The sequence below is a fragment of the Scyliorhinus torazame genome, chromosome 5, assembly GCF_047496885.1.
Source record: "Scyliorhinus torazame isolate Kashiwa2021f chromosome 5, sScyTor2.1, whole genome shotgun sequence".
Lineage (NCBI taxonomy): Eukaryota > Metazoa > Chordata > Chondrichthyes > Carcharhiniformes > Scyliorhinidae > Scyliorhinus > Scyliorhinus torazame.
The window spans coordinates 256,147,881-256,173,377 of NC_092711.1; the positions used below are offsets into that span (position 1 = coordinate 256,147,881).

The 25,497-nt window shown below is 44.8% G+C and overlaps 2 protein-coding genes across 2 annotated transcripts in view; both read right to left on the reverse strand.

Annotated features, from left to right (window-relative positions):
• The window catches only part of rab33a (RAB33A, member RAS oncogene family), a 40,568-nt gene extending 29,372 nt beyond the window's left edge, over positions 1-11,196 (reverse strand). The window contains exon 1 of the mRNA XM_072505393.1: positions 10,504-11,196. Coding sequence (XP_072361494.1) covers positions 10,504-10,758 — 255 coding nt within the window. The 5' untranslated portion in view covers positions 10,759-11,196. The remainder of the gene's footprint in view (positions 1-10,503) is intronic.
• Positions 11,197-14,770: 3,574 nt separating this feature from the next.
• mars2 (methionyl-tRNA synthetase 2, mitochondrial) lies at positions 14,771-22,023 on the reverse strand. Its single transcript, XM_072505394.1, is given in 4 exon segments — positions 14,771-18,467; positions 18,470-19,628; positions 20,233-20,567; positions 21,697-22,023. Coding segments are annotated over 4 exon segments (1,812 nt in total). The 5' UTR covers positions 21,980-22,023; the 3' UTR covers positions 14,771-18,432.
• Positions 22,024-25,497: the final 3,474 nt, after the last annotated feature.

Genomic DNA, 25,497 nt, shown 5'->3' on the forward strand with positions numbered 1-25,497 from the left:
AACTTAAAACTTCCACTTCAGAAACAGGAGGCCTAACAGCTGAACTAAAAACTCGGTCAGACAGAATGTCACTGGATACCTGTCAGTAACATTTCCTAGGTAAATATGTAACAGACTGAAAACATACTAAAAAAAAGCCAATGCTGGGCACATCTCAGCTGACCAATATGCAAAACGTGCAGACACATTCCATACACCTGTACATTTTACCAGCTCATGTATACATGAGTGTAATTTAGTCGCCATCCAATGCCATCCTTGGTGAACAATTGAAGTCCTGATAAAGCTTGAAGCAAAAGGCCTTGCAGTACAGGAACCAATTAATAATAATATTTATTATTGTCACAAGTAGGCTCACATTAACACTGCAATGCAGTTACTGTGAAAAGCCCCTCGCCGCCACACTCCAGCGCCTGTACATGGAAGGAGAATTGAGAATGCCCAATTCATCTAACAAACACGTCTTTCGGGACTTGTGGGAGGAAACCGGAGCACCCGGAGGAAACCCACGCAGACACGGGGAGAACGTGCCGACTCCACACAGACAATGACCCAAGCCGGGAATCAAACCCAGTATCTGGTGCTGTGAAGCAACAGTGCTAACCACTGTGCTACCGTGTTGCCCAATATCTATGTAACCACACGGCAGAGACGGATGCCTGGGAAGAGGGGGTGGATAGCAGTGGGGAAGGTGATGAAAGAAAACAGAAGCGTTGGTGGAGGACAAGAGCCCAGTATGGAGAGACAAATCAAAAGTGGAAGGTGTGGACATAGGGGCTTGTAGGGGTGGAGGAAACCGGATGTCCGGGTTAACTGAATGATAAAGGATGCACAGAGTTTGTTAGAGACACACTAAAATAATAAAATAATACAGATCCTGACGCTGAACACAGTAGCAGGAAATGCCACCCAAAGAGAATTTTACAGGTCACTGGCTGCAAACTACCCCAACTACACTGTGGCCCAGAGAGGCAAGGAAGGCCATGACACCAGCTTCTAAATCAGCCTCATGTGGTCATACACTGCACTGCAGGGAGAATTTACCTTGAGAGAAAACGGAAAAAAATGGTCAGCCGATCTTTGTGGATAATTTTTGTGACCTTTTGCCGACCCATTCTACACCATCCCACAACCCGCGGGTCGCCCCCACTTTGAAAATGACTGCTCTACAGACAGTCAGCGTGAACTTGATGGGATCAGTAGCCTCCTGTGCCATACATGCACAGTGAGAAGAATTACCTGTGAAAAGACTACAATTCACATTGTTATGCCAATATGGAGATCAGTTTATCTTTGTATCAGGTGGTCTATTTTCAGTACAGAGCATGGAGAACATTCATTTTTTTTCTACAGTATTAAGAATTCCATATCTATGCTGTGCAAGTTGTTTTTGAAGCTGTTTAGCACAGGGCTAAATTGCTGGCTTTGAAAGCAGACCAAGGCAGGCTAGCAGCACGGTTCAATTCCCGTAACAGCCTCCCTGAACAGGCGCCGGAATGTGGCGACTAGGGGCTTTTCACAGTAACTTCATTTGAAGCCGACTTGTGACAATAAGCGATTTTCATTTTTCATTATAGCAAGTTGAAAAAATATTACCATTTCTTTCACAAGTCTTGATCGTCGACCCACAGAAGGTTCTCTTTTAATCCCATTCAAGAACGAAATCGACAATAAGTGAACATGGAGTAGATTCCAGTAGCAGAAATATTTACATAATGGAACCTCAGTAGTCCTGGCCATAGAAGGAAAGGAAAGGAAACGCATTCTCTACACAATCTTCAGCTGCACCATTGACAACAGATAAATTTGTTGGGCGGATTCTCCGCCCCCCTGCACTCGTTTTCTGGTGCAGCGCGCCCCCCACTGACAGCGGGATTCTCCGTCCCGGCAGCTGGCCAATGGGGTTTCCCATTGTGGGCACCCTCACACCGTCGGGAAATCCGCGAGCTTGAGTGCGCTGCCGCCGAAATGGAGAATCCCGCCAATGAAGAATCCAGCCCATTGATTTTTTTTTAAATCACTGAAATATGAAGGAACTTGAAGAGTACATAGATTGTTACTCCCAAAACAGCCCACAAAACATCCCAATGTATAATCAATGCCTTCCCTCCAAACTGCACATTATGGTTTTATTCTGAGTTTTAAAAAAATATATTTTTATTCAGATTTTTCATTTTCTATAATACAAAACAGAATAAAATACAAGTACAAACCTCAAAAATCAGCCTACCCTGCCCACAACCTAACCCCTCCCCCTTCCCTTCTCCCACCCCCCCACCCGCTTAGTTAACGGTGATAACTCCTTAAACTAAACAATGAACAGCTGCCATCCTCGGTAAAACTTCTCAATTGCCCCCCTCACGGTGTAACCGACTTTCACGAGGTATAGGGACACCATGAGATCTCCCAGCCACACTGAGTCACAGGATGGAGAAGCTGACCTCCACCAGAAGCAGACCTCCAACCCATCAGTACTCGCCTCCGATCCCGATGAGTGAGGCAAAGGTCAGGACATCAGCCCCCGTGCCCGTCTGCAGCTTCAGCAAGTCTGACACCCCAAATATGACCGCTAAGGGTCAGGGCTCCAGCTCAAATTTCAGAATCGCCAACATGGTGCTAAAGATGGAGATCCAGAAACTCACAAGCTTGAGGCAAGACCAGAACATGTACATGAAGGCACTGTTGCACAGTTTGCAGATGATACAAAGATCTGTATAGGGACAGGTCGTATTGAGGAAGCGGGGCGGGGGGGAGGGGGGGGGGGCAGCAGAAGGATTTGGACAGTATGGGGGAGTGGGCAATGAAGTGGCAGATGAAATACAATGTGGAAAAGTTTCAGGTTATGCACTTTGGAAGGAGGAATTTAGGCATAGACTATTTTCTAAATGGGGAAATTATTAGGAAATCAGAAGCACATAGGGACTTGGGAGTCCTTGTTCATGATTCTCTTAAGGTTAATGTGCAGGTTCAGTCGGCAGTTAAGAAGGCAAATGCAATGTTAGCATTCATGTCAAGAGGGTGAGAATACAAGACCAGGGATGTACTTCTAAGGTTCTGGTCAGACCTTATTTGGAGTATTGTGAGCAGTTTTGGGCCCTATATCTAAGGAAAGATGTGCTGGCCTTGGAAAGGGTCCAGAGGAGGTTCACAAGAATGATCCCTGGAATGAAGAGCTTGTCGTATGAGGAAATGAAATGAAATGAAAATGAAAATTGAAAATCGCTTATTGTCACAAGTAGGCTTCAATGAAGTTACTGTGAAAAGCCCCTAGTCACCACATTCTGGCGCCTGTTTGGGGAGGCTGTTATGGGAATTGAGCCGTGCTGCTGGCCTGCCTTGGTCTGCATGCAAAGCCAGCGATTTAGTCCTGTGCTAAACAGGAACGGTCTGTACTCATTGGAGTTTCGAAGGTTGAGGGGGATTTTATTGAAACTTACAGGATACTGCGAGGCCTGGATAGAGTGGACGTGGAGAGGATGTTGCCACAAAAGCAGAGAACACAATCTCAGACTCAAGGGATGATCCTTTAAAACAGTGATGAGGAGGCATTTCTTCAGCCAGAGGGTAGTGAATCTGTGGAACTCTTTGCTGCAGAAGGCTGAGGAGACCAAATAACTGAATGTCTTTAAGATAGAGATAGATAGGTTCTTGATTAATACGGGGATCAGGGGTTATGGGGAAAATGGGGATGAGAAAAATATCAGCCATGAGTGAATGAGGGAGCAGACTCGATGGGCTGAGTAGCTTAATTCTGCTTCTCTGTCTTATGATCTTATATACGTGTTCGCACTTGTCTTTTACTCATTCTAAATATATTTAATACAAAATAATTATAAATAATTTAAAACACTATTAACATTTATGACAGAAATACAAACAGTAGATGACGTGTCATAACGAAAAAGGGGAGCCGTTGAAAAGGCAATCACAATGCTACTTACCTATCCAAACCCGTGTATGAAGAATTGATAGAAATCATTGGAAAACATGTGCAAGATGAAATTGTGAATCAAATCAACAACCTAGACACCAAATACTACTCTATTGTTGTTGACTCTACGCCTGACCTGACACATGTTGACCAGCTGGTAATTGTGGTTCGATACTGCTATAATGGAAAACCCTATGAGAGATTTTGAACATTTTTACCGATAGAAAACCATTCACCCACGACCTTGTTCAACAAAATACAACAAGTCCTGGGTGAACATAAGCTTTCACTTGAAAATATCCGTGGTCAGTCCTACGATAATGCATCTAACATGAAGGGCTCAGAGAAAGGGCTGCAAGCACTCTTTAAAAACATTAACAGGTACGCAGACTATGTACCATGTGCAGCCCATTCACTTAACCTTGTTGGAGAAAAGGCAGTGTCTACTGTACGTCAAGTTGTTGACCATTTTGGCATTTTGTAGGAGCTGTATGTTTTCTTTTCTGGATCTCCACAAAGATGGGGGATTTTAAACACGCAGGGCAATCTACATTTTTCTCTAAAGAGCTTAAGTGTAACTAGATGGTCAGCACACTTTGAAGCAGTCTGGGCAATTAAAAATGGATATATGGGTATTTTACAAACTCTCCAACATATTTCTGAAGACTCAGAAGAGAAGCCTGAATGTAAACGAGATGCAAAGAATTTACACCACAAGTTGGTAAAGCTGGATTATGCTATTTTAACAGTCGTTTGGGAAGACGTGCTGGAGCGTTTCAACAAAACAAGTAAGAAACTCCAAACCCCTGGTTTTGATGTATTTGAAGATTATCTTCTGCTATCATCTTTACTTTCGTTTGTTAAAGAACTCAGAGAAAATTCAGCCGATAGGATTACACACTATGAATCTGAAGCAAAAGGTTTGTGTGAAGTGTTGCTAATTTTCTCCTTGGTTCAATTGCTCGGTTTTATTACCTTTGCTCTCGAGTCGCCAGGTATCTTTATGATACCGCCACGAGGTTCAAGTCCGAGTAATGATCAATACTCCAATACACCGATTAGTAAGATTTAAATCAAAGCACATTTATTATACACAGTAATCGTTACTCATGCACAAATTCTACGTCTAAGCTACTTCTACAACTAACAGGCCTTTACTTAACTTTGAACTGGCCTACCAGGTCAGGGGAACAAATGGCCTTTCGTTCGGGTTCTGAGCCTGCGGGATTCGAAGTTGGTACGGATTGGTAGCTAGGAGCACCCATCTCGTAGCGAGCGTTGATTTAAGACTTACGATTTCGATGATCACTGGAGTCACTGCACCGGTCACGGTCAATGTTGGTTCGTTGTTGCTGGGTGACCCGGGCAGGAAGAAGAGAGCGGTGAAGAGTGAAGAGAGCGATTTGAACTTGGGGCTCAACTCTTATAGTCCCCAGGGGCTTCCCGCCTTTCGGGGCGGACCCTGTACCTGGTCCCAAGTGATTGGACTTTGTCCCAATCGCTTGGTTCGATTTTCTCCAATACTGGAGCGGTTCCCTGATCGATGGGCGGTCTTGAGGTGCTCGTTCACCTCCTTTGTGTTGGCTCCTGCTGGCGCCGAGGAGTCTGGCTTTGCTTTGTGTGTCAAAAATGTTACTTATTGTTCCTGGGGATTGCTCATCAGTATGCAGATGGCTGTTACTTTGTTATGCTGATGGCCGCTGGTATCATTGTTGTCTGGTTTTTGCAGAGGTAAATACACAGCAAACCTGCAGCTGCTGGTTTTTATCTTGTTGGCTGACTTTTCCATCAGCCTTTGCCGTTCGCCATTTTGAATCGGGAGATGGCCAATTTAGGTGGCTACAGAAGATATCACCTCAAGTTATTCTAATGCTTCCAAATGCATTGTTACAAGGACATTTTCAGATGGAACAAGTGGTATTGCTTCTTTGAGAGGAGCTGACAAATTTAGGATAGAAGTTCTATATCAACTCCATGACTGCTTGATAATCCAGTTACGCAAGAGGATTGGCCCATATGAGCAGATTGTGAAATGGTTCAAGTTCCTCTCAGAATTGGTGAGCAATTCTGAAATTGATGAGGACAATATTGAACTTATAATATTGTGTTACAAAGATGATATTGACCATAAATTAGTAAACGAGTGTTATCAGTTCAAAGAATATTTGCACCTTAGGAAATCCCAGTACACAGAAGAAAACACGCCATCTAAAATGCAATGCGCAGAAGTTCTTCAGCTTATTTGTGAGCAACGCCTAATTGAAGTGTTCCCCAATATTACTGCTGCACTTAAGCTGTACTTGGCAATGCCTATCACGAGCTGTGAAGCAGAAAGGAATTTTTCAAAGCTATCCTTTATAAAGAACACATTTTGGTCTACCATGACTGAAGAGCGCTTAAATTATTAATGCATATTGTCTCTAGAAAATGACATTGCAAGGAAGCTCTCATGACAAAACTGTACATGAATATGTTGCTAGAAAAAAAAGAGTATTTTGTAAAATGTGCTTCATGTAGCATGTATTCTCATAGGTGTCTAAAATAAAAGATTATATTGACGGTGGTCTTTTCTATGTTTTATTTCATCATTCTATGATGCATCATGCATGCAAATAACATTTCCCTAATTTTCATCCCCCTATAACTCGAAAACTATAAGGCATAGGAAATTTTAATCACACCAGTGACTTTGACATGTGAGATAATCCAGTACAGCAATTTTAATCAAAATCTGAGATGTAATGGTTACATTTTTTAAAAATTTGTGCTGATCTATCGTGGAACAACCCCATTGAAGAAGATAACAGTGGTTACCCAGGCCTCGTTGCTGGTAGCGAAGGGGCCCCCATAACAGTTCAAGCTTCAGGGCCCCAAAAATGTAGGTCCGCCACTGCCCCTGACTGTCTATCCCTTTGAAGGATTGCCCTACGAATCCTCGTCGTCTTGCCCGCTCATGTAAAGAACGTAATCAACTTTTCAACTCCCCCAAAAAAGGATTTAGGGAGAAAGACCGGAAAGCACTGGAACAAAAATAAAAATCTTGGCAAAATTTTAATTTTGATTGACTGAACCCCACCCACCAAATACAGGAAAAGATTTCAGATCGGCCTCGACTCTACCTACCAAACTTCGGATATGTCAGTTTACAGAGACGGGCCCAATCCTGAGCTACTTGGACCTGGAACCAGCCATATGAAAAGCTAGCCCCCCCTAGTTTAACTCCCCTCCCCAAGGGATTTACTGGAAAGTACTAATTTTTTCCCCCAAGTTTAACTTGTACCCTGAAAAATAGCCAAAACACCTCAGCAGTTCCATTATGGCGCTTTTGCTGGGGACTGGGTCCGTCACATAAAGTAAGAGATCATCAGGCACCCTATGCTCCACCCCTCCCCTCACTATCCCCCTCCACTAATCTGAAACCCTCAAGGCAATGGCAACCCTCTATTGCCAATGCAAACAAGAGGGGGAACATAGGGCACCCCTGCCTCGCTCACCTATTTAATTGGAAGTACCCCACGTTTATGGTATTGGTGCAGACACTGGTTGTTGGGGCCTTGTACAAACACGACACAAACTTGGGACCCAACCCAACCTTCTCCAAGATCGCGAAAAGATACCCCCATTCTACCCTATCAAATGCCTTGTCATCAAATGTGACAATTACCTCTGCAACAGGCCCCGTAGATGGGGAAAGCACCACGCTTAGCAATTGCCGCACATTTATTCCAAAGATGTGCAGGTTAGGTGGATTGGCCATTCTAAATTGCCCTTAGTGTCCAAAAAGGTTAGGTGGGGTTACTAGGTTACGGGGATAGAGTGGAGGTGTGGCCTTAAGTAGGGTGCTCTTTCCAAGGGCCGGTGCAGACTCGATATGCCGAATGGCCTCTTCTGCATTGTAAATTCTATGATTCTATGAATTTCCTGCCTTTGGAAACTCACAGTTGATCTTCCCCTTTAACTTGAGGAAGACGGTTCCAGCATCAGTGCTAACACCTTGGCCAATATCTTGGCGTCCACATTAATAATAATAAGTAGAGAATAGGGCAGTACAACCCACATTCCACAGGGAGCTTATCCTTTTTTTAATAGCAGTGAAATTAATGCTTGCATCAACGTCTCAGGCAGGGAGCCTCGTGTTACTGAGTCCTCGAATATCCACTCTAATAACAGCACCAGCTGACCTGCAAACCTCTTGCAAAAGTTTGCTGGGAATCGGTCTGGTCCCGGGGCCTTACCTGTCTGCATCCGCCGACTTGCTGTCAAGACCTCCTGTGTATCTAACGGCCGCTCCAACCCTTCACACTCTTCCTCCCACACCTCGGGAAACTCTAAGGCCTCAAAAACTCTTCCTTCCCCCCCCCCCCGCCGGCGGCTTCAACCTGTAAAGATGCTTATCGAGCATTTCAAACGTTCCATTAACTTTGTTTGTAGCGGACACCAGCCTGCCACTCTTTCCATACACGCTTTGTGCAAAATTACCTCCCCCCTAATCACTGACGTCAGGGCCTCCCACAGAACTGAGAGTAAGACTGACCCATTCCCATACACTCATCTATTGGCCTCGATATCAGTCCACTGAATCCCAAATCCGCCAATAACTCCACATCCAACCTCCATGCTGGACGCTGAATCAAACCTATTTCTTACACCAAATCTACTTGATGTGAACTATGATCTGAGATGACTATCGCCGTGTATTCAGCTTTCCTCACCCCAGGCAGAGGAGAAAATCTATTCTCGAATATGTACTGGGGAGAAAAAAGAAAATTCCTTACCCCCAGGGTGCATAACCCACCACGGATCTGCCCGCGCCCCCCCCCCCAACCCAACCCAACCCAACCAACCAACCATCTCCTCCATAAACGGCAATAGTATCTTTTCAACCCCCGAAGGGGCCAATGACCTCGGCTTAGACCAGTCCAATTTTGGGTTCAAGACAAATTCAAGTAGCTGGGAGCTGGTTGGGGGGGGCGGGTTTAGCTCAGTTAGCTGGACAGCTGGTTTGTGATGCAGAGTGAGGCCAACAACGTGGGTTCAATCCCTGTACTAGCTGAGGTTATTCATGAAGGCCCCGCCTTCTCAACGTTGCCCCTTGCCTGAGGTACTGTGATCCTCAGGTTAAATCACCACCAGTCAGCTCTTCCCCTCAAAAGGGGAGAGCGGCCTATGGTCATTTGGGACTATAGCAAATATTTTGGACTCTGATTAGGAGTGGATGTAGGAACATAAGAAAATTGGTACAGGGGTGCAGGCCATTTAGTCCCCCCAATCTGTACCACCTTTCAATGAGATTGTGGCTGGTCTCCCACTTTACTTGGACACCCATCCCTTCCGATAACAAAAATCATCAACTTGAGATTAAAAATTAATTTGATCTATTGCTATTTGCGAAAGAGAGTTGCAAATTTACCCCACCCTTTGTATGTAGATACATTTCCTAATTTAATTTCTAAATGGTCTAGCTCTGATTTTTAGACAATGTTCCCCAGTCTGGGGTTACCTACCAATGGGAACAGTTTCCCTTTATCTACCCTATCTGTTCCCCTTGATGTTTTTGGTCAAATTATCCTTCTAAACTCCAGAAAATATAACACTTGTTTGTGTAATCTCCTCCTAATTTAGCCCTTGGAGTACAGGTGCCATTATAACCAACCAAAACTTCACTCCCTCCAAGTTCAATATATCATTCCTAAGCTGTAGTGCACAGAACTGCTCACAGGGGTCTAATATGACCTTGGATACCTGAACCATGATGCCCCCCTAGTCTTCCAGGTATAAAAGCCAGCATCATGTTTATTTGTTTTTTGATTATTTTTCTGTGCACTGCATTTTAATTATCTATTTACCTGCATCCCCAAGTCACTTTGGATCACCACCAATTTTAGCTTTACAACATATGGAAAGAACCCAAATCTCTATTCCTTTTAAGTCCAAAGTGGTGATCTCACATTTGCCTACACACTGAAATCTATTCATGTAATCTAGCAATATCGCTTTATAATTTTGTGCTTCTATTTCTACTTATCTTATGGGTGGCACGATGGCACAGTGGTTAGTACTGCTGCCTCACAGCGCCAGAGACCCGGGTTCAATTCCGGCCTTGGATGCTGGTCTGTGTGGAGTTTGCACATTCTTCCCATGTCTCCTGGGTTTCCTCCCACAGTCCAAAGATGAGCAGGTTAGGTGGATTGACCATGATAAAATTGCCCAATAGCTTCCAAGGATGTGGAGGGTAGGTGGGGTTATTGGCTCAGGTGAGGTGGTCTTTCAGAGGGTGGGTGCAGACACGATGGGCCGAATGGCCTCCTTCGGTCCTGTATAGATTCTATCATCTTTCTGTCGTCGGCAAGTTTGAATAGGAGGCTCTCTACCCCGCAGAGGTTTGAAATGAAGACATCACTAGAACATTGGTCTGTCTCATATTGTGATCCACACCTAGCAAATCAATTAGGCTAGTCAACATTTCGCCAATGGGGGAATAGAATTATCATGCCCACAGACTCAAGGAAACACATTAGCTGATCAGATCAAAGATTAACCTTGGTCTATACGTCTGTAATAATGCCGGTTACCTTGATCGTTTCTCCTTCTATATTCACGGGCTTCTCTCGAAAATCTACTCCTATGGTGGCTTCGGTCTTGTCGGGGAAGGTCCCTCCACAGAATCTGAAGGTCAGACATGTCTTACCAACATTGGAGTCGCCGATTACAATAATTTTAAATATCCGCGCTTGCACGGAGAGTTCCAAAGACGATTCATAATCTGTGGACATCTTTTTAGATGTGAATCCCCGGGTCTCACCATTCGCCGCCACTCGGTTTGCCATATTGGAAATTAACCTCTTAGCGCTATTAACGAAAGTCAAACAAATCTTCGCAAAATGACCTTAAAGGAGCCCTTGTCTCCACCGACGGAACCACAACCGGCTGGTTAAACTATTTGACATAAAAAATCAAATAGGCGGCATGCGAGTCGGGGCTGAGATTGTCTGAAACAGCATCGTTGCCAGGTCGAAGCTTGCTGGGGATTTTTTTTTCTTTCCAGTTTGATTGGATTGACGATGAAACTGGAAATGTTAGAAGGCTGCTCCTTTTTTTTTGTTGCCCTCGCTCTCCTCGCGTTGTGTGTGTTTGTGCTGATTAATGGGGCCACGCAGTAATTGATCAGGTGAAATTGACGCAGTGATGGAGGCTGAACATCAGGACAAAGCACTGCTCATAACACAGCCGAGAGAACCCGTCACTGACGGGGACTTCAAAGCTGCAATCACCACTTCATTTAGTTTAATGTGAAATCTCTCTGTATCCGCAAAGCGGTTCAAATTGGTTGGGGTTTTTTTGGTCACCTTTCGTGCAAATAATATTTTTATTTGTTTAAATGTTATAACTGGTACTGATTTGTTCCCTTGTAATGCTTTCCTCCTGAAAGCAGTGACTGGTGCGGTTCCACAGGAAGGGAATTGGTTGTCCAGCTAGATTTTTTTAAAAAAACTGTGAATGTTACAGTACCTCATTCAACTGCAATGAGTATCACCGGCGACTGTCCTTCGTGAGTCAGACACGTCCAGCAAAAGTGTCAGGATACTAATCAATTAGTGCAAACTTTGGTTGATTTCCTAGCCTCTTTATTACTCGGGTCCACTAGATTATTTGTTGAATTCCTAATGGTGCCCCTGCAAAGATTTAAAAAAACAACCCAGAGTAGGAATGAAATCTGGCATTATGGTTTTGTATTCAACAATAGGATCATAGAATTTACAGTGCAAAAGGAGGCCATTCAGCCCATCGAGTCTGCACCGGCCTCGGAAAGAGCACCCTACTCAAGCCCGCACCTCCTCCCCATCCCTGTAACCCCGCCCTGTAGGAAACTCGGCAAGGCATCAGAGATATAAGGACAATGTACACACACCAAGTCAAAGGCAGAGATTAAAAGGAGGTACCAAAGCATGATCAAGGAGTTGAGTTTCAGGTGGATCTTAAAAGCTGGTCAATTGTTGCTTTAACGTGATATTTCTCTTTTAAAAAATAGAATTATCATTCCTGTAATGAGAATCCAGTCCGGGAGCATCTGTGGAGAGGGGAAGTTAATGACAGCATTTCAAATCTCTGGCACGGATTACACCAATTTGTGTGGCAGAGCCATCATTTTCTTTGTGAGATATCATTCCATTGACTGTAGCCAACATCAAAAAATTGCCATGCAGTTCTTTGCTCCCTCTTCAAAATGGTGCTGCGGCTCACAGATCTTCAATGTGACTTGCAAGACAGAAACATAGAAACTAGGTGGAGGTCATTCGGTCCTTTGAGCCTGCTGTGCCATTCAATATAATCATGCCTGATCCTCTCTCCCCATACCCCTTGCCACCTTTCATGTCTAGAAATCTATCTCTTTTCTTCCTCAATATATTCAGTGACTTGGCCTTCTGTGGGAGAGAATTCCAGAGGTTCAACACCCTCTGGGTGAAGAAATTTCTCATCTCAGTGCTAAATTGCCTACTCCATGTCCTGAGACTGTGACCCTTTGTTCTAGACCCCTCCAGTCAGGGAAAATATACAACATCCAGTCTGTCCAACTGTATCAGCCCGATCCCCTCTCAGTGAATACAGGCCGAGTCAACCCAATCTCTTCTCCTACGACAATCCTGCCATCTCAGGAATCAGTCTGGTGAACCTTCGCTGGGTGAGAGATAACATTTAGCAAAGTGGCCTACCATCACCCAGCACGTGGTCACTCTGTGAATCTAATGCCTGGAGAGGCAAACCTGACAATATAAATTGTCAAGATCCCTCTTGTCATGAAATAGCCAGAAATCCCAAAACTGAACCTAAGGGTGGAATTGTTATATAAATACTGTGCAGTGCATTATTATGCTGCTTGGCTGGAGCTTTGTTCAGCTTGTCCTATGACTTTAAGAAAACAAAGCACATGCTGAATTAGACTGATAGACAAAGTTAAGATAAAAATCAATCATCATCTTATTGAATGGCAGGTCAGGCTTGATTGGTATTCTGCTATTCAGATATTTCTTAGCTAAGAGGCTAATTATTGTTCCTGAGAGGGCAAGGTTGCATCGGGGAAGAGAAGCAGAGGACACGGGAGAGAATAAAATAGAACAGTTAAAAAGAATGAAAACGTTCTTAAATACAAGATGGTCACCAATAAATCCAACAGGAAAATGTTCTTTATGCAGAGAATGGTTAGAATGTGGAACTCATCACCACATGGAGCAATTAAAGTGAATAGTATTGATACTTTCAAGGACAAAATAATGAATAGTGAGATGTGCTGATATGGTAAGAGTTTAAAAAATATATATTTTTATTGGTATTTTCTAACACTTTACTTTTAATATTCACAGTATGTGTGGTACTTATATCCACATGGATATCATCTGTCTTGGTGTGCCTTCCTCCCCACTGCCTGCCTTGCGGGTTTGGGGGGCATTCCACCCCCTCCTCCTCCGTCCGTGCTTCTCTCTTTGGTTCCCCGATTTCTCTCTTCTCTTCCTCCCCCGAGTTCTCTCCTCTCTTCCTCTTCCCCCCGCCCTCCATCCGTGCTTCTCTCTTTGGTTCCCCGAGTTCTCTCCTCTCTTCCACCCCCCCCCCCCCCCCCCCCCCCCAAGTTGTGTATTCTTGTCGGTCTTCTCCCATCTCTGTTTCCTCTAGTCACTGTTGGCTTCGAACAGGCCAATGAATTGTCTCCATGCTTTGTAGAAGCCTTCCTCCGACCCTAGGATGGTGTATTTGATCTTTTCCAAGTGGAGAAATTCTGCGAGGTCTGCCAGCCAGTCGGCATCTGTGAATGATGCTGCTGATTGCCAGCCGAGCAGGATTCTCTGGCGTGCAATTAGGGAAGCGAAAGCTAGGGTGTCGGCCCTCTTCACCATGTGTAGCTCTGGCTGTTCCATTACCCCGAAGATTGCCACTCTTGGGCACAGCTCCACCCTCACCCCACAACCTTGGGCATTGCCTCGGAGGCTGTAGAGAACCCTACAAGTTTGGGACAGGCCCAAAACATGTGGGTGTGTTTGACCGGGCCTCTCTGGCACCGTTCACATTTATTTGTGGGAAGTTTTTGTGAAATTTGAACACCTGCCAGACCAGGTGAGCTGAATGGCCTATTTCTGTTATAAATTCTACGTTTGAAAGAAAGGAAGATTGAAACATGAACCATATCTTTCCTGCAACCAGTATTTGTATAGATCAAAGCATGGTGGTTAACACTGCTGCCTCACTGCGTCGAGGACCCGGGTCACTGTTCATATGGAGTTTGCACATTTTCCCCGTGTCTGCGCGGGTCTCACCCCCACAATCCAAAAATGCACAGGGTAGGTGGATTGGCCATGCTAAATTGGAAAAAGAAAATTGGGTACTCTAAATTTATTTTTAAAAACCAATGTGATTTCACATTGAATCCACCCCACAGCTTGGGAAACCCATGGCAGGGGTGTGCCGTCCGCAGGACCAGAACATACAGCCGGAAGATCTCACCCGTAATGTTTTTGAGTGCAGGGAGGGAAAGAAATTGAAAAAAATGACAAGAAAAGGGAAAGATCTGTGATAATGTAACAGATCAATGTACTGAAAGTTTTGTCCAAAATAAAAGGTTTTCCTTTGAAAATATCTAATAATTTCCCCAGACTTCCTGTAAATTTGGAAGTTTAACTGTGCTAATGCTTATTACAACAGTGGCTGGTGAGGTAACATATAGCCCAACAGCAGTTAGGATCTAATACTCTATCACCGGCAGCAAATGCCAATATGTTCCTCTGTTGCACTTTATAATCCAATTAGTTTTTAAACCAGATATTGATTCAAGCCACATGAAGCTGCAGGATATACGATTGTCCTCCTTTATTACCGCAAACTTGCTTTTGCCATTTTAATCTTACAACAATTTGTGCCAGTCCATTTAGCATGATCATGGGTACGAAAAATCTGTGCACGACACAAATAAAATTACTTTTCAGACACAGCTGATCTCTATTTCATTTGTTGTGAAACCAAAATAGATTGAAGTCAAATCAAAATTTACACTACATTCAGGGAATAGCATCTTCAGAATTCCAGCCATTGATTTATGAACTACTGCCATCTATTGAAGAAACAGCATCTAAAATAATGGGGGTTGATTCCTGAAAGGCAAAAGCTAGAGGAACATGGGCCTGGAAGGTGCAAGATGATAATAGCCTAAACAAAGTGAAACGGGGCTCAAATGACAGCATAAACCAAGTGGGGTTTTCCCCTCCAATCTTTTTGAAGAATAAATCAATCAATTAATTACAAATGATCACCACAACAACAAAACACAGGCACCTTCAAGGTACAAGATATAAAAGTATACTGTGTGAGGGCTGATTTTCTTGCTCTTGCCAAATTGCAGTGGTAATGTTCAGGTGTTACATTAAAATTACAAATAAGGGTCCTTTTCTGTAGAAAAGAGGTGGACTGACCCAAGTCCATATACCAGAATAATGAATACAGTAACTTGACTAGACAAAACTTAATCTAAAAATTAAAACCCAGGTTCATTAAATAAAATTGACTTTATATTAACTTATGAAATTACATTATATTGACCATAGGTAGAAGTAATGTAGAGTCTCACAATTAAAGATACCTACCTGGTTAAAAAAGGATTATACCATACTGACATTAAAACAGCTCCGAAAATTGTAAAGATGAATCAATGCAGGTCAATTACGCGAACCTCACAAAGATATGTTGGCAAAGGTTTAGAATCAGTTAATTCCCTGGAAAAAAGTGATGACAGCACAAGAAAAGCAGCTAGTTGGAGAGTAGCTGGTTAGTCTTTATTTATTCAAATATTCTGTTAAAACAATTAACAGTCTAATAAGTAGAGGCATAGCAAGGCATTTACATCCCCTGGATGTATATCCTGTTCCATGTGAGAACTCCCAGATACTTCTCTTGTCCTGAATACTTACTTACGTAGGAAATGTCAGCTTGAGCAGATCAAGCTCCAGGTTTCAGAGCCTGAGCAGCAGGTGATGTGTTCAATTATGTGGGTGAGATCCGTTGGCCGTTCACGCTGCCGGGATCTTACTGTCCCAATGACAACACACCCCACCTAGCAACGAAGGCTGTAATCAACGGGAAACCCCATTGACAATGGCGAGACCAGAAGGTCCAGCCACTGGCGACCCACCCTCCACCACTGCAGAACACACCGGAGAGGTGAGGAAACCCACGCCCAATGTGTCCATCAACTGCTCACTGCAGGCTGAGGTTCTAAACAAATGATAATAATCTTTATTAGTGTCACAAGTAGGCTTACATTAATACTGCAATGAAGTTACTGTGAAAATCCCCTAGTCGCCACACTACGGTGCCTGTTTGGGTACATGGAGGTAGAATTCAGAATGTCCAATTCACTAACAATCACATCTTTTGGGACTTGTGGGAGGAAACCCACTGCAGACATGGGGAGAACGCGAGACTTCGCACAGACAGTGACCCAAGCCGGGAATCAAATCCAGGTCCCTGGCCTGTGAAGCAAATGTTAACCACTGTACTACTGTGCACCCCATGATCTGTACATGCAAGGATGATGTTGCTGCCAAAGTCAAAGGAGGTAGTTGAGATACTGGATGGGATAAAAATTAATAGAAGAGGTCAGAAAGGCTAAAAAATTGATAAGTCACAAGACCGGATTAGATATGTCCAAGGATACGTAATTGCAGCGGAACTAGCCATAATCGTCTAACCCGCCTTAGATGCAGAGGTGGCACCAGAGGATGAGAGAATTGCAAATACTTCACTCTTGTACACTAATGGTTGTAAAGGTGAGACCAGCAACTGTAGACCAGTCAGCTTAATCTTGCCAGTGGGAGAGCTTTTAGAAACAATAGTCCTGGACAAAATGAATAGTCACTTGAACAAATTGGGATTAATTAAAGAAAGTCAGTAATTTGTTAAAAACAAATTGTCTTCAACTAACTTGATTGAGTTATGAGGTACAAAGAAGATGGAGGAGGCTACTGCACTTCATGTAGAATGTCATATGTTTGTCTGCAAAGCAATACCCATGAAATAAAAGGGAGTGGCATCATGGATACAATGTTGGTTTAATGGCAGAAAATAGAAAGTAGCTGGAATGGTTATATTTTTGATGGGTAGAAAGTATAAAAGTTCCCCATGAGCTGGTACTAGCATCACTGCTTTTCTTGATACATATTAATGACTTAAAATTGGGCGTGCAGGGTATAATTTCAAAATTTGCAAACGATAAAACTTGGCAGTATTGTAAATTGTGAAAAGGCCAGAAGTAGACTTCAGCAGGTTCACAAAACCTGGAAGAATGAGCAGACGTGGCAGAGAAGTTTGAAGTGATAGATTTTGGGAGCAAGAACAAGGAGTTTTTAAAGGATACAATTCTAAAATGGCTACAGAAGCAGAGGACCCGGGGGGTATATGTTCTCAAATCATTGAAGGTGGCAGGGCAGGTTGAGAAAGCAATTAATAAGGCATGTAGGTTCCTGGGCTTTATGAACAGAGGTATAAAGTACAAAAGCAAGGAGGATATGGTTAACTTTATAAAACACTAGTTTGAACTGAACCAGAGTAGTGTGCCCAATTCTGGGCATCACACTCTAGGAAGTATGAAATGGCATTCGAGGGCGCAGAAAAGATTTGTGAGAATTATTCCAGGGATGCAAAATTTCAGTACTGTAGATGGAACAGAGAAGCTGAGTTTGTTCTCCTGAGAGTATTCAAAATCATGAGTCTGGACAGAGTAGAGGGGGGAAAAACGTCCCATTGGCAAAGGGTCAAGAACCAGTCAAATGGCAAAACTACCAACGGTAACATGAAGAAAACCTTTTTACGCAGTAATTACAATCTGGGATACATTGCCTGAAAATGTAGTGGAGACAGATTCAAGCATGGCTTTCAAATGGGCATTAGATAATTGTCTGAAGAGAAAAAAAAACTTACAGGTCTACAAGATGAGCAGAGTTGCTGCTGGTGAGCTGGCATGGACACAATGGTCTGAATGACCTTCTGGGCTGGTAAAATTCTATTCTGTAATAATAATCTTTATTACTGTCACAAGTAGGCTTACATTAACACTGCAATGAAGTTACTGTGAAAATCCCCTAGTCTCCACACTCTGGCACCTGATCGGGTACACTGAGGGAGAAGTCTGAATGTCCAATTCGCCTAACCAGCACGTTTCGGGACTTGTGGGAGGAAACCGGAGCACTCAGAGGAAACCCACGCAGACACGGAGAGAATGTACAGACTCCGCACAGTGACCCAAGCCAAGAATCGAATCTGGGACCTAGACGCTGTGAAGCAACAATGCTAACCACTGTGCAACCATGCCTTCCTCATGCTACAATACCGCCCGAAAGCTGAGGATATAATACAATTATAAAAAGGAGAAAGAAAAATACATTGTGCAAAAGTATTTATATTAACATTTTGCAATATGTTCAGAACAAATTATTTGCATGTGGCCGAGCTAAAATAGGTCAAATTCATTTTAGAATATGTTGCATTTTCATCATCTTCCTTGAGCTTTGCTCTGTCTTTTATCTGTCCTTTCCAATCTGTTAAACAAGAGTCCGCTATCAGGCCCCAACTTTCTTCCTTCAAAAAGGCAAATATTATTATGGTATTTGGCCAAGAAGTTCAAATGTCTCCAGCCTCGTTCCTGTGGCCCAACAGCCAATCGTGAAAGCAATTTGCTAGCAAGTGCTGGGACGACTGGCTGCAAAAGGATCCCATAAACCCGCAAGCATTCCAAAGTGACATGAAGCACAGTATCCAGCCAGCAGCAATCTTCAGCATTTTTTCGGTCTAGTTTCCAGGGAGCATGCCGTTGGAAAAATCCATTTGTTAACCGAATGCAAAAATTGATAGCTTCTAAAGCTTTATAAATTTGAAACTTTTCAAAGCAGTGTTCAACATCCAAAGGTAGCTGCTCAACTAATTGTATCATTTTGTAATCATCAATTGTTGCTCTGCTTGATTGGCCCATGTAGTGCCTCTTAGGAAAACAGTGATTTGAAAAAGGTGAGTAGACTTGGTCAGGATTCATACGTGTGCCTGTACAACGGTTAAGGAGACCTCCCAACGCATCTGCAAGCTCTGCATTTAGAACTTTAAGCACTTTATCATCATAATAGTCACAGTCTGTTTCTGGCACACCTTGCCGCAGCAAAAAATATCTGAAGCCATCAGCAGTGTACACAGAAAATCGTTCCATGGGATCAATAACATTGCCAAGGCTCTTGGACATTTTCTGGCCATTGACTGTCCAATGTGAATGTACATAAATTTGCTTTGGTAACTGCAGGCCAGCTGCCATTAGGAAAGCAGGCCAATATATAGCATGGAACTTAAGAATATCCTTCCCAACAACGTGATGTACTCCGGAATACCAATGATTATGATCCTCTGGATAACCTGCTACAGTGAGATAATTAACTAAGGCATCTAACCATACATAAATTGTCTGTGTTGAATCTTCCGGAACTGGGATACCCCACTTCAAACGATTTCTCTGTCGCGACACTGATAAGTCTGGAATTTCTTCCTGTAGCCAGTGGACAACAAGGTGATGGAATTTTTCAGGGTATATTGCATATGGATTTTTCTTCAACCAATCTAACAACATTGGTCTAAATTCAGACAGCCTGAACATGTAATTTTCTTCTTTAGTCCATTCCACCTGTAATTAGAAGTATGTTTTAGAATACATACATTTCAAAATACAAATACTACCTCAGTTTATCTCAGATACTGGATTTTGATGTCTTTGATTAAATACAAACACACACTGTGAATTACCTAGACTATGTGCATAGCTGAGAAATACCAAAGAACCCAAAACTCAAAGTTATCTCTATCAAGCTTCCAGCAGGCACGCAGCAATGGCACAAAACTAGATTTTACACTTGTAGAGCTCACAAGGATTGCGAGTGGAGTAATGACAATATACTAATGCAAAAGTGTTATCTTTTAAGGTCAGTTTGTGGTACATTGTTAGGGCAGTGCAGATTTTTGCAGCAGGCTGATGAGAGAAGTACTAAAAAGTTAAAGAAAATTTTCCATTTTCTTTCATGCTTTAACGGGCATTAAAAAAAGCCGTAACATTCTATAGACTATAAAATGAAGATTATGCACACAGCAGCATGCTTAATAGCCAAATGTATTGTTCCTTTCCATCAACATCTCCCCCAGTATGCTGATCCGCGTATGCTGTTCCTCATACAAAGTACTGATCACATCTGAACATTGATTCAACACTTTCCAAGTATCTTGCATAGGTTTACCTTGTGTCCACTCTCCATTGATACTTTAATGAGGTTCCCAAATGCATCCTTTCTTTCCACAACCTGTGAATCAGACAGGAAAGTCTCATCTGGAACAGAATACCATCCCTCGTATGTTCCTTCATAGAGGTACCCCTTGTCACGCAAGACACACCAAAAATGTTGGACAGCATTTTTGTGACGTTCCTCAGTGGTTCGAATGTAATCTGTGTATGAAACTAGGGACTGTTGGAATAAAGTCCTGAACTCTTTAGACACTCTGGAACAGAATTCTAATGGGTCTTCAGCTGCAGCTTCTGCAGCTTGTTGAATCTTCAGGCCATGCTCATCGGTCCCTGCAATAGGTTATATAGTTGTGTTATGCAAGAATACCGAACATATAAATAAAAACAGAAAATGCAGGAAATGCGCAGCGACTCTGGCAGAATCAGTGGAAAGCGAAAGAGATTTTCAGAGACCTTTCATCAGATTAAAGCATGTTTCTTTATCACAAAACATCAGTTATTCAGCCATTACAAATATTCTTGTAGTGCACTGTTTAAATATTTAATGGACCAAGCCTTTTTTCAGGTAAACATAAAGCAAAATATTGTAGATGTTGGAAATTTGGAAATCAACATTTTTGTTTCCTATTTTTTTGATATTCACATTGCATTGTCACAGTAATATTTTCTCCAGATGACAATATATTTATGAGTCTCACCAGGTAGCTCATAGTCAGACTCACTTGATGGACAAATATATAGGATGGGTATGCTCCATTTTTATATTTATTCTGGCACAATTTATCTATCAGGACACAAAATGGCCCAGAGATAGCCCTCAGTGATGATAGAATGGGTTTTGCTGGACACCACCGGTACAACATCGCACAGATTTTCCGCAGGCTTGGCAGCAGAATCTCCCCTAATCCAGACTCTGTTGCAGTGCTGTGCCCTCCAGAGGATCTGTAATGGGGCAAGCAACAGTGATGCTCTTCAACCAGATCAAAGTATCCTCACTGTTAAGAGTCCAAACCAACATGAGCAGAAACTATAAATTATATTTGAATCATGTATGGGAAGCAAAATAAGGGCCCATAACTTCCAAACTCCGGGAGGGGATCGTAACTGAGAAGTGCTCCACAGATGCACTAGGGAAACCCTCTGAAGCTCCAAATAAAGATTGCATGCCAATTGCCCAGGAAGTACAAATTCTGTTGGCTAATTACCCTGCACTGGGTCCATTCAAATCAGTTTTCAGATGCTTCCGACTGTCTTGCACGAATAGTTACCCAGGAGAGTTAGAAGAGTTAAAACTACTTGTAACTCCTGGGTAATTATAGTACTGTAAACATTGAACACAACAAGTGCGCAGCTTTCCCCAAATTAATTTGACCAACTCCACTATTCAACAATCTGGAAGGAGGCCAGGAGAAGTCTCCCGGTTCTCTTCACGGGGTGACCGGCTGCTGCTTCCCGGTACCTGTTGCAAACTTGGCTTCATGTCCCAGTAAAATCTTGGCGCGGTACAGGGCGTCCGCCAGCACCGCTGAGTACAGGTGGCCGATGTGAGGAGTCGCATTCACGTAGAAGATGGGGGTGGTGATGAGGGAAGGGCTGCCGGGGCCGGGCGCAGAGCCCGAGGAGGGAGCGCGGCCTGCGGACAGGAGGCGGCCAAATTCCTGCTGCCTACCGCCAGGGAACGTGCAGACAGACGGCAGCTGAGAAGCCAGGCGGAAAGCCCGCCTGGACACGGAGCCTGTCATACCGAACAGCACGGTGCACCCACAAATATCTTCCCGACTGGACCCTTCGCGCATGTGCACTGACCAACCCACCAGCAGCCAATCCGCCCCTCGATTCGACTCGCGCATGCTCATTAATAGCCAATCAGCATTTGGGCCGTATTTGCGCACGCTCGTTGCGAACCAATCATCACTTGGATCTCGAGTGCACATGCTCATCGGTAGCCAATCAGAACTCAAATCTAATTTACCCATTCGGATGATCTTTGAGCCCAAGGAGTTGCTTTTGCACCAAGAAGGTTCCAGCACAGGAAGAACCGGGCTGGTCCCACCGCACCGCCGCTCAACCCAGCTGGTCCCACTGGACGGCCGCTCAACCCGGCTGGTCCCACCGCACCGCCGCTCAACCCGGCTGGTCCCACCGCACCGCCGCTCAACCCGGCTGGTCCCACCGCACCGCTCAACCCGGCTGGTCCCACCGCACCGCCGCTCAACCCGGCTGGTCCCACCGCACCGCCGCTCAACCCGGCTGGTCCCACCGCACCGCCGCTCAACCCGGCTGGTCCCACCGCACCGCCGCTCAACCCGGCTGGTCCCACAGGACCGCCGCTCAACCCAGCTGGTCCCACTGGACGGCCGCTCAACCCGGCTGGTCCCACCGCACCGCCGCTCAACCCGGCTGGTCCCACCGCACCGCCGCTCAACCCGGCTGGTCCCACCGCACCGCCGCTCAACCCGGCTGGTCCCACCGCACCGCCGCTCAACCGGGCTGGTCCCACCGGACCGCCGCTCAACCCGGCTGGTCCCACCGCACCGCCGCTCAACCTGGCTGGTCCCACCGCACCGCCGCTCAACCCGGCTGGTCCCACCGCACCGTCGCTCAACCCGGCTGGTCCCACCGCACCGCCGCTCAACCCGGCTGGTCCCACCGCACCGCCGCTCAACCCGGCTGGTCCCACCGCACCGCCGCTCAACCCGACTTCTTCGATCATAGAACTTACAGTGCAGAAGGAGGCCATTCGGCCCATCGAGTCTGCACTGGGCCTTGGAAAGAGCACCCTACTTAAACCCACACTTTCACCCTATTCCCGTAACCCCACCTAACCTTTTGGACTCTAAGGGGCAATTTAGCAAGGTCAATCCACCTGACCTGCACATCTTTGGACTATGGGAGGAGACTGGAGCACCCGGAGGAAACCCACACAGACACGAAGAGGAAGTGCAAGCTCCATCCAGAGTCACCCGAGGAGATCTATCCAGATAACTAAAATCCATCACCCCTGCTGGAACCATTCTCGTAAATCTTTTGTGCACCTTCTCTTAAAGCATCACATGCTTCCTAAAGTGCAGAAAGTGGAATGGGACACAATACTCCAGGCTGAGTCAGTGTTTTGCAAAGGTTCACCATAACCTTGCTTTTGTGCTCTCGGACCGTAACTTCCAAGCTCACTAATGTTGGATTTGTTGGGCGGGGGGGGGGGGGGGGGGGGGTAGAATCCTGCTCAGAACTTCCCAGGCAACGGTTTGCACAGAAGTGCAAACTTCCTCTGTGCAATTACCCTCTGCTAGCAATCATTTGAAAATGTCATTTAAATTGCAAACTTCTGACGTTTCGAACTATGTTACACAAATAGTTACCAAGAAAAATGTTAGGAGAATTAAAACGTCATTTAACTCCGGAGTGGTGGCTTTTTCGGGATAGTAATTGAATTTGGAGAAGAGATAGGACTTTTTGGTTTCCTCCCCGTGGGTGGGAGTTGGCTTGGAGGGATTGTCATTTTGTGTGACAACTATTCACTTCAGGTATCTGGGGGTGCAGGTGGTTTGGGACTGGGCCGAGCTCTGTAAATTCAATTTTACGAGCTTGGTGGACAGAGTTATGGCAAATATGTTGAGGTGAGACAGCCTCCTATCATTGGCAGGCAGGGTACAGGCAGTAAAGATCAATATCCTGTCGAGGTTTTTATTTTTATTCCAGTGCTTACTGGTCTTTTTGCCGAAGGCATTTTTTATGGGTTAGAACGGTTGATTTTGTCGTTTGTATGGGCGGATAAGGTGGCGAGGATTCGGAAGTCAATGCTTCAGGTAGGTCGACAGTTGGGGGGAGGGGGATGGGGGGGGGGGGGGGGGGGGAGGGTTGTTTCTTCCAAATCTAATGTATTATTATTGGCCTGTGAACGCCGAGAAGGTGCAGGGCAGGAGTAGGGGGTTGGAGTAGGGAGCTGGAGGCAATGTGGGTGAGGGTGGAGGAAGGTTCTTGGGGGTGCTGGCAATAGTGCCGCTCCCATTTGCCCCAGGGAAATACTCGGTTGTAGCCATCTAAGATGGCCACCTGCAAAGGACCATGGGAATTGTGGTCAACTTGGACACAGACAAGTACACAGCCTCTGTGTATTGTGCAAAGAAGCCAGACCTGACCGAAACTTGCACCCATAGAAAGTCAATCACCATTTCCCCCAGGCCAAGAGTTTGAATCAAGGAACTACAACAGTAGCAGACTAATGGCGCCACTTCCCCTTATTTGGAAAGGCCTACGTGCCTGGAACAATGATAGCTAGGACCCACCCAGCCACCGAGGTATCCGCCCCTTAATTGGCCAGGATCAATGAGGGTGATCAAAACCCTATCGATCCATTGGATCTGGAGGTAGGACCGCCCAAACAGGCGCGAAAGAGAAGGATAAGAAACTCTGCGCACTAGGGATCGGCCTCTTTTTGACCGGCCTGTGTGCGATCAATTGCAGCATGTCAACCAGCCAAGTTCAAGGACCCGCGATCGCTACCTGAAGGACAAGCCCAGCCGAGATGAACCTGAAGGCTTCGAAACCGACCCACGGGGACACAGATAAAGCCCTTATCTCCTGCGCAGAGCCAGTCACCCCGAAGTTAAGTAAAGGTCATCTTAGTTATTAGGTTTAGTTTAGTGCGTAGCCGCGTGAATCATTGCATATAAAACAAGTGTGTTAATAAACTGCCTTTTGGACTAATATACTGGTTGTGAGGTCATTCAGTCACTATACGAAACAGCTTGTGGTTTGCATTGAAATAAAGAAGTCAACATGGTGGAAGCGACGGTGAAGTTATGGCAGCATGTTAAATTAGGGGTTGGGTCGAAGCTGATGCCAGTGTGAGAAAATCATGTGTTTCAGCCGGCGAGACTGGATGCTAGGTTTTGAGTGTGGAAGGAGCGCTATTTTTGAAAGGACGGTTTGCGAGTTTGAAGGAGTTGACAGAAGTTTGGGATTCTGCAGGGGAGGCCTTTAGGTATATGCAGGTGTGGGATTTTGTATCGAAGGTTTTCCCAACTTTTCTGGTGATGCCTCCCTCCTCTTTGTTGGAGGGGGTGTTGTCAGCGATGGGATTGGAGGGGGGGGGGGGTCATCTCGGCAATTTATGGGAAGATTGTGGAGGAGGATATGGCTTTGCTGGAAGCGGTTAAGGCCAAGTGGGAGGATGAGCTGGGAGTGGCATTGGAGGAGGGGTTGTGGTGTGAGGTGTTGCGGAGGGTGAATGCCTCAACTTTGTCTGCATGGCTGGGGT